Here is a 15,308-nt window from a genome sequence, read left to right as displayed (position 1 = left end):
GAGCGGTTCGGATGATTTATTTCGTAGCGGCAAAGGAGAAAGAAACAAAGAAACCAACGAAAAGGAATAGAACGAACCTCGAAAGCAGATGCGTTACGCGCTTTTCTTTTTTTTTTTTGCTCTTGTCACCCTTCCCCCCGCTCTCTTTTGTTTGTTCGCTTTCGCACGTTTTCATTGCTGCTTCTTTCTCTAAGTTTCATTCCCCTATCGCTCCGCTTCTAAAATAATGGCTCGCGGTATCTCCTTCGACCGAGCTAATAAAATATAAAGGTTTTCTTTGTACGTTTTAGCGCGCAAAAGATTTTTGACCTCCGCTAGAAGAGACAATCGCGTTCCTTACAAACCTTTTCGCGTTGCTCAACCCACTACCGTCGCTGTTTGCGTATCCCTTCTCCTCGTACATTATTCTTTTGATTCGTGGACATGCCAGCAGCAACGCGCAGCATTTTAAACATTCACAGAGCGACTTGACACTGGGAATATCATGTTCGTCCAACGGTTCGTTACTTTCGTCGCCTTTTCCCTTGTATTCGTAATTTTCTGGCCAACGATGCTTCTTCAACGATCATCCCGGCACTGTTTCTATTCGCGCGTTCCATAATAATAACCTTTGTCGTCGCGTACGATCGTTCGATTTTTTCGCATACGTTTTAATCGGATATATCGTAAATTTCGATCGTATCTCGAAGCGAGGGATAAAACGCGCAGGGTGTCGTATCGTTACCGAATTGTCGTTACGGGTCAGGTCTACGAACGCGTCATAGAGCAGAGAATACGAAAGAGGAAAAAGGAATAAATCGAGGGTGAATGGCGAGCGAAGATTTATTTGGGCGCGTACGCCGAGCCGAAAAGAGGCGGTCCGTACGGAAATAACGAATGGGATAATAATTGAAATTAGGAGGCGGCGGGGAGGTTAATACACCGACAAGTCCGACGAGCTGGCAATTAAATCCTGACGTATCGCTATCGTGGTCTCCGCCTTAAGCCAATTTTCCAATGATGGAACGCGATTCTTCCGTCCGCGCGTCGCTTTGTTAACCCTGCCTACCCACTAAATTGCCATCAGCAATCACGTGACTGTAGAATCGTATATCTTCCTTCTCGTTGGCGATTCTAGGCAGCGCGACGACAGGCAGACGAAGAAATTGGTGGCCGCAAAGTTTGAAAGATATCGCGAAAAGTTCTTTCGAACGGGTTAACAACGTTGGAAAATATCGAGCGAGTTCGTACTTTCGATTAGCCGCTGTTTCGTAAGTAGCGCTATCGAGTCTAATTTCACCTGGTCCCGGAGAAACGCCTGTAAAGTGTGTCGTTATCTTCGAAATTTCGGTTATGCATCGCGGCAGCCAGCAAGTTTGAAAAAGCTATTATCCTCGACGGTGTTTAACGACGCCGATACCGAGCTCACCGTCGAGCCGATCGGCTACGCGGGTTTAAACGTTAAATATGTGGCCGATAAAACGCAACGGGTTCGATAACACCGGCTGCACGGCGCGGCGTGTCGTAGCCTCGATTAACCAACACAATCTGTGTCGCGAAAAGAAGTTTCGCGCAAATAGAATACCAGCCGTGGTATCAACGCGGTGGACTCGAGGCGAGGATGTTCGCGTTAGAAAATTACAAATCGTTGGTGACGGGAAGGCGTTTAAACGTTTTTCAGAATGATAAATGCGTCCGTACGACAACGAACTGTCCCAGAGGTTTTCCAGCGTGCAATCGCTTTAGGTGGTTCAGGCTTGTCTAGGAGGTATAAAGAGCGAGTTTGCGCCCATGGGGAGACCCACGATGCCCTGACAAACGACCATGGTATTCAGATGTCGATCTCTGTCGAGATTCTCGTCCGGACCGCGTTTTCTCCGTTTCACTTTCGTCGCGGTAAAACTTTTAATCGCGGCGCACTTACGCTGCCAGCAATGTCACCGTTAAACTCTCCGTCGCTTCTTTGTTTTCCCTTTTCATCAGTTTTTCCAGGTCAGCGACGCTTCGTTAATTACGGCTTGCCCACACGATCGTTAACCCGCTTCGGTTTTAACTACCCGACCGAATTCTTCGTATCGAAACATTCGCGCTTTCGCGCCTCGTGTTTTCGATAATCCCTCGTTTTTACTCTTCCCTTTCTATTCTTTTTTACTCTCACCTGTATCCTCCGCTACACCGCCGTGCGACCAACGTTACGTTCTGAAATTTGTCTCGCCTCTATCGAAAATCGAAGGCTAACCTCGCCTTCTATACTCGTCGGCCTTCGATACCCGATCCCCTTCTACAGATTTCCGCGACTTAACTCAATACCCGTGTGTATGGTCCACGGAGAATTCGCACGTCGATATCTAGATTTGCCTTATTGCCTCTACCCTTTTGCCGCTTGATACGCTACTATCGTCCCGTTCTTCTCTCGTTCTGGCTGAGAAGCTCGATCCCATGTACCGTATCTTATTCCATTTTCCTCCTTCGACAAAATATTCCATTGAAAAGCAACTTTTTCAACGGTCGACGATTCCCAATTCGATTCCCACTCGCAGAACGGACTGTCTCGATTTTATCAAACGGATACATCGTTCCTTTCGATTCTGAAATTTCACCCGCGCCATTCTCTTTCTCTCTCTCTCTATTCCCATTCAAACGATTCATACGTACAGGAAATTTCTATGTATTAGCGTTTTTCCCCTCGAGCTTCCGAGGGTAGCGCGTTCCAAAGGACTACTCGGCGTATTAATTTAACAACGCGTTTGTTAATGTTACTAGCGGTCGTTGCCTCGAACTCTCCGTCGACTCGACCGATCGCTCGCGACTACCGAACTCCTCGCAAATCGACTCATGACTAACAACCGACTGACGTACCGAAGGCGTATCGAAGTTTCTCGACCCTTTCGGCCCGTCGACACTTTATACGCTTTATAGCAGCGCTGTATGTATTTCGTCGGTCTTTTCGCGATACTACGATAAGGACGAAAGAAGCCGCTGGAGAGAGAATCGTCGTGCCAGGGCCGAGAAACGCGTCGAGTTCGTCGTTAGTCGTAGTTTCAGCAAGATGACGGTTCCTTAGGATTATCGCGGATCCCGGGACGTAACAACGGCCTCGTGCCGCTACACACAGCCAACGACTAATCTTCGGACTCTTAGAAATTTGCGTACCGACTAATTCGTTTCTTCGAATGCCCTGTCTCGTTCTCCAAGAATTTCCTTTTATTCTTCCTTCTTTCCTTATTCTTTTCGTTCTGATTTTCCACGTTTGATATTCGAACGAAATATTCTTTTATCTTTCATTCTCCTTTCCTTTTCACCTCGCTCCCCTCTCTACGAGCCAGTTTAAGTTTCTTATCTAGTACGGATAAATGGTACCGTTCGTTTATTTGTCACCTCGTGTTCTCCGCTTGTTTCTTTGCTACGTAGCGTTCGAGTTTGTCGGGATGGAAAATTTCGTCCGTTAATTAACAATCTCGTTATCTTCGCGGACGATTGCACAGACCGAAGCACTCGACATTAATTTGGCGTAACGCGCCGCCTCTACGGAGAACCATTTTCCTCCTGTTTGATTTCTACTACTTACCGCCGCGATTGCCCCTCTTCGAGGGGCCGATGAAAAATAATTGTAGCCGCTGAGCGAACCGGAAGGAACGATAACGACACCGGCTAACGACTTGGCAAAGTGTCGCTGCCAGCGTAAATTCCTCGCGAGAATGAAAATTAACACCGCTTTGTCATTCGTTTCTTTCGTAGAAATACATTTGTCCCCCCGTTAATTTGTTTCTTTTCCCTTCCTTTCTAACGATTCGTGCGTAAACTCGAACGAAAATGCATATCGACGAGATTTCTCGGAAAATATTTGCGTCTTTCGTTATCGATGCCATTGAAGCTCGCTTAAATTCTACGAGCTAATTGCTTTCCTTAATTTTCTTTGGTTCCAGCGACAGGTCTTTTAATCTTATTAACTGTCATCGATTTCCCGTCAAGCTCCTGCAGGAATTTCGAGTAAACGTTCACGGAACGGAAGACGGGTGAAAAGGACGCGCGGCCGGCGGAAACGTTTCGAACGTATTGCCGCTCATTCTGCGTTTGAACGAGCAAGTCGCCCATCCGTAAACGGATCGAACGTAAATTCAGATCAGCGACGTTGCAACGGAATCGTGCAAAATCCTCCGCGTACGAGACAACGCTTCCCTTTCGTCTCTTCCTAAAATACCAAAACGTATTTTCGCGAAATTTAGCCAAGTTCGCCTTTGGAACGACTTTCGAACGTTACCTCTGTTTCTTCTCGTTCTTTTATTCGCGACGACACGCTGCGTCGTTTCGACGACGCCTACCACGCTTTTCCGACGCTCGAATCGTCCCCGCCTTCCCCGTTCCTCGTCTCCTCGAACACGTAATCGTTTAAACTCGCCGCTGTCCGGAGCAAGAAAAACGCGTCTCATTGCGCGATCGCTGATAGTTAAACTCGGTAAAGTTAGCGTCCTTTCGCCGATGAAAGCAACATTGGCAGTTTCACAGATTTTTAAACGATTATCCGACAATTTGGACGGACACACCTGTGCTTAATGACATCCGACTCGGTGGAATTTCGTGGCTCGAGCTGGCGCGCTACGAGCAGGCGGAACTTTGACTCTAGCATAGTACGTAAATATTCGTCAGCAACAGGTCTCTATAATACGAATCGAAAGAACGAGGGCGAAAGCACGGCAAAGCGCTTTCCGCGTGTGCGATATCCGAGTAAGTTGAACCGGAGAAATCAAAAGGTGTCTCGTTATTTTCGCGCCGTAATTGGACGAACAGCGAGATCAGCCGACCGTGTTCAGACACACATTCGCGCGGTAAAAGCATTCCTTTTGCGCGATTTCTATGCCACGTGTTTCAATTTCCTCGCGTTCAAGGGCCACCACGGCGAAACGAATCTAACGTTGGAATTTATAATTCCCGAGTTATATCTGTCGGCGATTTCTGTCGGTCTGTCTTCGCGTCTAGCGCGCCGTAACGCGGAATATTATCGCGGCGCGCGACGATGTTAAAAATTTCTCCTGATAGATAAACATCGACGAAACGGAAGGGTGAACGTGACCGAGCATAAAAGCAGGATCGCGAGAGGGTCGTGGCATCGGAATCAAACGATCGGGAGGGAGGGTTGTAAATTACTTTTTCATCGTTTGCCGGTGATAAAGAAGGAACGAGCGGCTGAGAACGTAGCCGCGTCTCCGGGTTGTTAACCGACGCACACTCCTTACCACTGTCACTTTCTGACCGAACGACCGACTTTCCGTCTTTGTCGGATCTTCTTCCTTCCGATCGGCCAATCTGCTTCGATCTTTAAGGCTGTTCTTCCGTCGGAGCCCGTCGAGGTCGGTCCGCAGCATGAAAGCGCAGTGGAACGACCGCGAATCGTGCATGCGCGACTACCGACAGCGCACGCGCCACCCTCCTGTCTTATATCTATAAGGGCAGCTACCCTCGACGAGGCCAGTCAGTTCTTGCCCGTTTTCGCTCGGGTTACGATCGATCGTACGCTTTGCCACCTTGTTTCCGTGTTTCCTTTCGTTCCACACGATTTCCACAAGATCAAAGCGGCTAGCGTGCCACCAAATCGCCTCCACACCGAACCAAAACGAACGATTTTTGTGATCGGTTTTCTGTGAAGTGCCATCGGCTGTGTTGCGCGCCATTCGTCGTTTCTACCATCGAGAGGTAAAAGTGTCGCTACGAGAGGCGGTACGATTCGGAGTTCGAGGACGATCTACGAGGATGAACGACCCCGTTAATACACAAACGATTCCTTAGACACGCGACAACGTATCTCGCCTCCGCAACGTCTCGTGACCTACTCCTCCGCTAGCTTTGCGGGCATCAGCCTCTTGGGAGTTTTGCTACCGATTACGGAACGTGCCCCTCCACGCTCTCTCAAGATCATCCCGTCACTTTGTCCACGGAACGTGAATCGCAATACCAAAGGTAAGTCGCTAAGACGCTTACTTCCGATCCCGATCGATGTTTCATATTTCTTTTTCCTTTTCCTTTTGGTTTTTTCTCTCTTTTATTTGTTACTCGGCTGAACACGCGTACATCTCAACGACCACGAAGAAGTACAACTTCCAAATAAATAGCAAATAGTCGACGCATACTCAAAGATAGATCGATCCGTTCTATCGATCTCGTTCCGCTCGAACCGCAGCCGGTAAAATTAGGGACGCGATCAACGAACAACGTGGAACCGAACGGAAGAAAAGGCCCGCCGATTTAAAGATAAGATATCGAGCTTCGCGATGCAACGCAACGAGCAAATGTCGAAACGCGTTTGATCGGCGCACTTTACGCGGCACGACATAAAACGCAAATGTTACTTCGCGTTTGAGTCGGAGACGCACGATTAACCGCCGCGCTCGAAAGCAAGAGACGTTTCGTGCGTGTTTTACTCGCGATCATCTAGTTTCCACCCGCCTATATTCCCTATTTACACGCGTCTATTCTTCATCCACATAATGGGAAAACAACGTCGAGTCGTAGATTAATGTTTCTCCGGTCGACCAAATTAAAGCGGATTCGAGGCTCGATTCATCCTAACGGATGTGTAGTTTGCGCGAAGCATGACGTACAGCCGGATGGAGAATCTCACGAGTAGAATGGGTTAGGAGAATCTCTGTCGCTGAAAATTAATTCAAGTTCGATTAGACGGCGAGCCGCGATCCAACGGGCAGTCCTTTTACCTGTTAAGAAGCTGCGATTTATTTCACCGATCGTTGAAAATGCAACGGATCGATGGAACGGAGAGACAAACCCTCTTCTTCCAGCGTGCAAAAACGTTTGGATCTAGCAGGAAATTACGATCGGTATAATTTTGATCGTACGTGTGTGTTAGGGGCGGAGGAGAGGAAAACGCACGGATAAAGATAGGATAAAGGAGAAAGAATGGGAGAAAGAATCGGAGAAAAGGGGAAATCTTGACGGAGAAGGCCGCTCTCACGGTGTTGCGGTTCGTTGGCGCGGCTTGATCGAAAGGGTATTTCCTCGGCATACAAGGGAAAAGTTCTTCCGGCAAGATAAACTGCTCTTCCCCCTCGGTGTTCTTCGCTGGAAACTTGGTCGGGCGCGGAAACTTTCGTGAAAGATTCACAAAAGATTTTTTTCCTCTGGATGTTGAAATATAATTCAGAGAAGGGCGGGTAAAGTTTCTACGGAGGAAATTTTAAGCCGTACATGTACACGGCCGTCGCACAGTGGCAATTTTCAAGGCATTGTCCGGAAAATTAATTATTGCTCGACAGCTTCTAAAGTAACGAAAACCAAAGTCGGCGAGAATTAGCTGCCGCTAGGTGTTCCGCGCGAATGGAATATCAAATGTAACCGCGCGCGTGCTCGCCGCCAGCAACACGGACACGATTAGCGCAACGAAATTCGCTAGCTGTAAAGTTTGGAAACAGGCATCGAAGAACGATATTTTTCCCCGAGAATAATAATATCGTCGTTCGCGTACGTTTTCGCGTTTCACCGTATTCGACGAGTATTCGCGGCTCCACCAGTCACCTTGAGTTTCTTTTCTCTTTTCGCGATTTACGCCGACGATCGACCCAGTGCTTGGTACCAAGAGGGAAAATCAGAGAACGCCAAAGATAGAGAAGGCTAGTGGCGCGAACGAGATAATTTTATGGAAAGGCAAAGACCGTTTTTTCGATGACGAAACGTTCTCGCGCGATTCACCGTTCCGGCTGGAACATCGGGTCGTCGAACGTTGCTACGATCGACTCGGTCGAACAACGAATGCATCGGTTTCGTTCTATCGATACGTCGATAATTAAAAATCCGACTGCCGAACTCAACGGAGAATAATTAGTCGGCGCGAAACGTTACCGCGTCTGTCGCGCGAACGAACCTTTTGTAATCCCAGCCCCTTCCGGAAAGTAGGTCGAACTTTCGCGGACTTTCTCTCTTTCTCTTTCTCTTTGCCCGGCTCTTTCTCCCTCGCGCTGCATCGTTGTGCTGCATCGGTGGATCGATCCTGGAATTATTAGGTAATTACCGTGGTGCGCTGGGAATAATTTCAGAATCGATTAGAGAAGAGGAAGGGGGTGGGAAAGGGGGTGGCAACGTTAGGAGGATCGCTAGTGCGAACTTCCTCGGCTGAAATTAAATGCCCACTCGTTTTGCGTCGAACCGCCCAACCTCGATTCCATCTCGCTTCCGTTCAGCCGCCTGTTCTTAAGTCGCTACCGCGAACTCTCGACACGCGTAATTGGACGTTATCGACGACAGTTCTAGGCGCAAAAAAATACAAACTTCCGAGCAGATTTAAAAAGCTGATCGACTATAGTCCCGCGTCGCGCATACATATTCCTTTGCCTTTATTTTTAGACGAAATTCATTATACTTTCTTCGTGGCTACGAATCGACGAATCGCGGGATCAGAGAGACGATGTTTCTACGAGTCGAAATACGCGATTCAGCTCTCACCGTCAAAATCTTTGCTCGCATCACGATGATTTCCAGTCTGTCGAATCGTACCCGATTCGAAAGACACGCAGATAGCCGGTAGAGTTTGAAGGGCGCGCTTAAAGAATTTATGGTAGAAGGGAAATTAGGGAGGAAGCGAATACGGAATGAAATTTTCCAGGAATTCGACGCTCCGGCCGTTACTACGAGGATGAACCTGTACGAGACGCGTTTGCAGCCGTACTTTTCTTAACGTCTCCATCCTGAATCGTGTCACCGAGGGAGGGTACCATCCTGCGAGGTCAAAGCTCGAAGCGCGGATCGACGAACAGGGTGGAGGCGCGATAAACATAAAGAAAATGGGGGTGCCGGATGTAGAGCAGGCTAAGAGACGACTCCAGGATATTCTTAGGAAAGCGCAGAAGCTCGAGATCCCCCCGCAAGAAGTGATCTCGACGCGGACCGCCCAGAAGCTTCTTGCCAGAACGAGGAACGTCCTGGCATGGACGATCTGGATCACCGTTTTTGTCCTGCTGCTCAGCGGCGTGGTCTATGCCCGTTGGCCGACGAGACAAGAAGTCGAGACCATTAGGACTGTCCTTAGGCGAACGGTGAGTCACGCAAATTATTTTCACCCTTCTGATCGCACAGGCTTGTTCGTATCAGCAACTGCGATACGTTCCATAATTTTATACATTTTACGTCCTGGTAGCCGCAGTTAATCGATATATAGTACATATCGATATATAGTAAACCGTAACGTTCGACTCTTAAAAAATATCGTATCGTATTTGCACGCTGTTTTACGACGATGTCACCCGAGCGAGTGTTTGGCGTTTAGTCGAACGTTTCCTAGAATTTTTATCTTGTTTTAATGGCTCTAAAAAATTGTCGAGTTAGTAACGTCGGTACGTACAAGGTCCTTGTTACCGTGCAACTTTGGAGAATCGATAATCGTTATTTCGACAAAGTCTGGTTAAACGGAGCAATTATAAAATGCGCGTATTCGCGACGATTTGGAGTTTCGGTGGAGCCGAGTTTTTCCAATACGAAAGTAGCTTGTCGGAATGTTGCGTGTATCGAGGACAAGCGTAGGCGCATTGGAAACGAGAGATGAAATTGCATCGGAAAATGAATCGAATTGGTAAGCAATTGGTCCAAGTGAACTCGACGAGGTACGGTGACTCGCATCTAAAATAAAACGCTCGCCTCGACGAACGTGATCGTTGACATGTTCAGAAATAATAAAAAGAACCTCTCTGCCAATCGTCTCGCAATCGTACTCGTAAAATCGTTGGCTAGACGATCGAACGAGTGTCGCGAACGATGATCGCGCATAGATCGATCGATCGGTTTTTATCCCTGAATACCGGTTCGACGAGGATGGTTACTCGATAACGCTATTGTTTCTTGCTTTCTATTTGCGAATCGGAACTTTTCATACTGTCAACTTGGCTCGCGGGCCAACGCTAATCGGTTTCGATCTCGTCTAATAAACTACAACCGTGTTACGTTTTACGCGCGTTAGTTGCTTATCGCGGTCAGCTGTTAATTGGGCTAACTATGTCTTTAACGATCGTTGCATTGTATCGATCGATCCAGAGAAAGCGTTATAAATATTTTTCAATAGCCACGTTAGCCAGATAGATCGGTTGTATCATCGGATCCATAAGCCTGATGGCTCTGTTTGCGATTTCGCTAGCAAATGTACGAGCGAGCGCGACGAATAAGCACAGGCCGTGTTATTAAGCGAACTTCAAAGTTCACAGGTTGTACCAGCTTGGAAATTAAAACGGAGCGAGTCCAGGGACTAATAAGCGCGCTTGGCGTCCGTCCAAAAACACGGAACAGCGGAGCTCGCTTTTTTCGCGACACCTTATACGCGGATTATTTCGTCAAGTTGATTGTCCCGTGGCGCGCTGGATTTGCAATTCCGTGCCGGAATACTCTGCCTAATAGCGTAACGTCGAATAACCCTCGCGCACCGTGGCTCGTGGGTCAACATCATTGACAGACAACGCCGTCGATGGAGTTGCTACCGAAACGCGTTTCCCCTGTTCTACCTGCTTGACATTCCACCTCCTGGTCCCGACGTCCTCTCGGATTCTTCGATTTCTCCCTCGACTTCTCTCGCGCGAATTCGCATTAAAAAGTTGGAAAGTTCTTTGTTTTATCGGAGAAGGTTCTCGTTTTACCGGAGAGCGTTCTCTTGCTTTATCGGACAACGTTTCCGTTACTCTAGCGACGTCTGTCCTTTTTCAAATTGTTTGACACGCGTGACAACGTTTTTAGAGATCGAACGACGTTCTTCCATAGATGCTCGCTTAATCTAGATTCCAACTGCGACGGATAAACATTCAGCTGCTGACGAATGAAAGTAAAAGATCGATCTACCTCGAGTTCCTGTGTTGCACGAATATCTTTGCTAATTCGCGTAAAAAAGAGTCAGCCGATGGCGATCGAAGAGCACCGATATCCAACACCCAATCGAGTACGCGTAACGTTGAGATCGAAATTCAATTTCTTCTTCGCTAACGGTGGCGAAGAAAAAGGTTCGTTACATCGTCGAATAATCGGTATAGCCGAGCCCAGGTTAGTAGCAATTATCGCAATTCGAAGATGTAAAGGTGAGCCGGTTACTCGTATTGGCGACACGTGGTTCGAATGCGATAGTAATCTTTTGTACGGATGGAAATGCTGTTGCGTTCTCGATGAAAGCGGTGTTGGTGTATTTCCACCGAAGGAAACGTTAATCGACGATGACGAAACGAAGGTTCCTTTTGCAGTGGCACGAGAAGCGATTTCGACGGATCAACCGTGCTACCATAAAAAACAATTTGCTCGGTCGATTTGTTTGAAAGCGTACTATAACGCAGTTACCGTTCCTATTTATTCGACATCGCTATGGATTATTAAACGCCTGGAGCGTCGAGGGACGAAAAACGTTTTGCGTTGTCACGGTAGTCCGCGATAGGATCGAATCGGCGAAACCTCTCGCTTTCCGCGTTTCATTTCATTTACTTTGGATCAAACAGGTGTCGTGTCGTGTCGTGGCTAATTTTTCGCCGAATCTAATCGCACGATCGAAAGACGATTTGCCACTCGGCGAATTAATTTATACGTATATGGTGACATCATCCGATTCGGAGAAACGGAAACTTCGAAGCTTGTTCCGGAAAACGAAAATCGGCCGAGCGAACCAAGTGGAATCTTTAGGAGGTAATTGGCGAAAGAACGAGTTGCGAGATAAAAACCACGGGAATATTTTCGTCGAGGAACGATCGCCGTCACGACGGCGCTTCGAACGTCGTAACGACGCAGAAACTCTGTTACGTTAGCAGCGTGGTTGAAATTAACCGCGAAATTTCTCCCTTCCAAGTACCTTTGGCGAAGCATTTTTTAAACGCGTACGAAAGTGCGCGTTTAATTCGTTCGAATTAGACGCGGCAGAGACGCGAGGGAAATTCTCGCGGCTGATAGAAGAGGCGGGCAGGGGGGAGGCGGAGGGTGTGGCCGGTGGTCGGGCATTTTGCATTCGGTCGAGCCGAAAATTTACACGGAGCGAACATTATTCGTAAATTTGGCGAGCCGAGACGGGGGTTACTTCAAAAGTAGCTAACGAACCGGGTTCCGACTTACGGACGCTGCGGCTGCCTGCATGGTAATTGCGTTAACTTACTTAATTAGGATCCCGCTCGCTAATCAACTCGAAGTCTCTTTCGAAAGGTTGTTCAGCTTCCGCCCCATAGCTTGCCGCGTTACACCTTTATTTTCGGCAGACCTTTGAAAGGTTAATTTACCATGGTGTCATTTATCAGCCTCTTGTTCTCGCTATTCCGTGTTATTACGCGCTATACCGATATATGGTACGTACGTTGAAACTTTGTAATTTAAACGAATACCACCGGCTCTGGACAGCCTCTATTAATTCATTTTATACGACTCGTGATTCATCGTTATCCTTTCGTTTCTCCGACATTTGTTACGAAGCAGATACTTGTCTCGTGTCTGGTCTATCCGTTTCTTCCGACTCGCAACGATCGCGATCGAATATCTATCCGAGAGACCGGTAAGCCGAAAGCGACGTTCCCCGGGACGATGATATCTCGAGAGGAAATTTATGTTTTCGGTGGAAGAGTAATAACGTTACACACTGCCGTGTTGCAGTTTTCTCCAAGAATAATCTTCCTGTCTTGGAATTTCTTGCCAGCGTTTCGCCGATATCGTATCGCGTATATGTATTTTCCCGTTAAACCGTACGTAGCTGTTCCATGTGTTCCCGTTTCCCATTTTTTCCCTTACGATCATCGATCCGTCGTTGCGTTCCGTTATTTCGCTTCTTCCACTTTTACGCGTCTAACTTTCGAATTTTCTCCTCTTATCGATTCGTCTTCTATCACGTTCCAATGGGAATCGAATGGTTTCTATCGCAGAACCACGAGTATTCGAATTCCCGTTTACAATCTGTCACTGCGTTGCGTATAGCGCGTAACCCGGCAAAAGCTGTTTTCTCGATATTCAACGCGAATAAATCGGTAGATCGCATTTATTTAAATAGCGTAAATCTACGTGATCGTCGAAAGCTGAACGATCGGTCGCATGCGTCGCAACGTCAACGAAGCTTCGAATAATCGCGATCGGGAAAGATCGGCGGACGGAGCGTCTAGGACGGACACAAGGAGCGACAAAAATCTACGTACGTCTAATAAGAAGCGGTAGAGATGTCATTCGACCGCGACAGAGATCTCCGATCAATCGGTTAATTAATTCGCTTGTTTCCGGCCGTGCGCGGAACGTAGGTTTCATTATCCGCGAACGCGGATGCTAAATTAATTGTTGCTCGTTCTCGAGGAGTTTGGCCGTGAGGTAAATTCGTGTTTGCGAGTTCCAATCAGCCACTGTTCCGCGTATCGTTTTGTTTGTCGTCGCTCGCTCACGCCCGCCGAGGCAACGCTCCGACTCGGAACTCGAATCTAGACGGAGTAGATTCGCCCCAGTTCTCGAAAGTATAATTTTCCGCGAGAAATCCGCTCGCTTTCTTTCGATTCTGCGGGGACAGAACGTAGTGGAACGGCTTTGAACGCGAGCTTTCAAAGACTCGTGTGCGCGACGACGACGGATCGCGCGTGCGGAATAAGCAGTTTTCCTGAAGTTTCATCGCGCCGTGTTTTTTCTGCCGCTTAGGAGCTACGCTGATATTCCTTTCGGCGCAACCGTCCACTCTCGAAATACTTTGGCGGCAATTGGATTACGTCGTGGAAGGACCAACTTTGCTTTTCGCGAAGCCGGAGCCAAACTATGGCGCGGTCTTCCGATTCGATTTTGCGTTAACGTTGAAATTAATAGAATTCGTTAAAAGCCGTTGAAAGCTTTTCGATATAGGACAACAAACCGGGCACCGTCGAGTTACGTCAGTATTATCGTCTTTGGGGAAGTTTTTACGGAAGAGAGAGGAGCCGATAAAAGCTCGAGTCGCGAACGATCCATCTGCTCGCCACCTCGAAATCGCTATCGATCATGCCGCTACGTAATTATTTTCCAACGTCGACGATTCCATCCATTCTCCTTTGGTATCTTTTTTTCGAAATCTTCGCGTTCGGATTCAAACTAGCCCGTCACGAGTAAAACGCGGGTCGAGTTGTCGAGTAACTCGAAGCTAGCTGGAGAGGCTGCCAGCTCTCCAAGTGCTCAATTTTCATGGAAATGGCAGGGAAACAGCAGCATCCCCCTTCCCCTTTCGCATATTTTTCCTTCTTTTTGCCTTTTTTCGTCCTTTTTTTTTTGGCTTTGCTTTCCCCTTCCTTCTCCCGTTGAAACGCGCGCGATGCGACGAATGCGATCGAATATCCACTCGGGCTGTCCCGCTTCCGTCCCCCGTCGTTTCTTCCGTTCGCTCGGCGAGTTTTCATTTGCTCGATTACCATGTGTTGTTTTGTCCGCGAAAAAAGCACAGTCCGAGGACAATTTTCAGGTGGAAAACAGAACGTTCCACGTGTTTTTATCGAAGAAACAGCCGTGTTCGGAGCGACGCGCACAAATACTCGCACAACTCGTCAAATCGCTGTTTTGCGCTTTACCAGTGTTTCGATCGATCTAGAATCTGGAGGGAAATTTCATTCGTGCGAGGAATCGAGTCGATTGGATTCGCGTTCGATCGAGTTGCCTCGAGTTCAGCGAACTTAGTCCAGATGAAAGAGGATGATACGATCACGCGTGTTACAGACTTATTAAGCATCCGCGATCTCTGTACGCGTTTTACTCTCCCACCAACGTTTTTCCTTTCGTCGCGTCAACGCTTCGCCTCCGTCGCATTTGTTCGATTTTCTTCGGTCGTGTATCACTCGAATGGAAAAACTGTCGCGCAACGGAAACGTTTTCTAAACGAGAAACGGAGAGTTGTTTCTTCGAGCGATCGAGTTAAACGGAGACGCGGCAAGAACGACGTCGATCGCGCTCGCTTTGTTGTCCGCGCGTCGAATTCCAACCACTAGTATCGATTCCAAGTCGTCGAACGTTTCGATCGAAGGATGGCTCCGGTTAAATGGAAAATTTAGCGACAATTAGCTCCGAACCTTTTTGCGAAAGAACTCTTTTATCTCATCGCCTCTGTTCCATCTATCCGACACGGATCTGTTAACCATGGTTGGCGGTATTGCGTTTACGTCACGCTTTGCACTTTAATCGAACTTTCTCGCGTGAACCAGAGTCATCTGAGAAGCAGATAAAAGCAGAACGAACCGTTGTATTTTATATAACGTTATTTACTCGCGATCTCTCGGTTGATTTCGCTTTTTCTCCTTCTATAGAGCACTTTGAATAAGAGAAGTTTTTCCTGCACAGTGGCGAGATACGGGGAGACACAGCCAGGTTACGCAATCAGGTTTCTATTGTGTAAGGTCACG

General features: G+C 47.8%; 1 protein-coding gene across 1 annotated transcript in view; it reads left to right on the top strand.

The window, feature by feature from the left end:
• The first annotated feature begins 5,434 nt into the window (after positions 1-5,434).
• LOC117205990 overlaps positions 5,435-15,308 on the top strand; it is a 60,214-nt gene continuing 50,340 nt past the window's right edge. The window contains exons 1-2 of the mRNA XM_033444890.1: positions 5,435-5,934; positions 8,588-9,017. Of these exons, the coding sequence (XP_033300781.1) occupies positions 8,766-9,017 (252 nt within the window). The 5' untranslated portion in view covers positions 5,435-5,934; positions 8,588-8,765. The remainder of the gene's footprint in view (positions 5,935-8,587; positions 9,018-15,308) is intronic.

The sequence above is a fragment of the Bombus bifarius genome, unplaced genomic scaffold (assembly GCF_011952205.1).
Source record: "Bombus bifarius isolate JDL3187 unplaced genomic scaffold, Bbif_JDL3187 scf7180000007996, whole genome shotgun sequence".
Lineage (NCBI taxonomy): Eukaryota > Metazoa > Arthropoda > Insecta > Hymenoptera > Apidae > Bombus > Bombus bifarius.
Note: the sequence above shows the minus strand (reverse complement) of the source record. Positions and strands in the feature narration are given on the sequence as shown.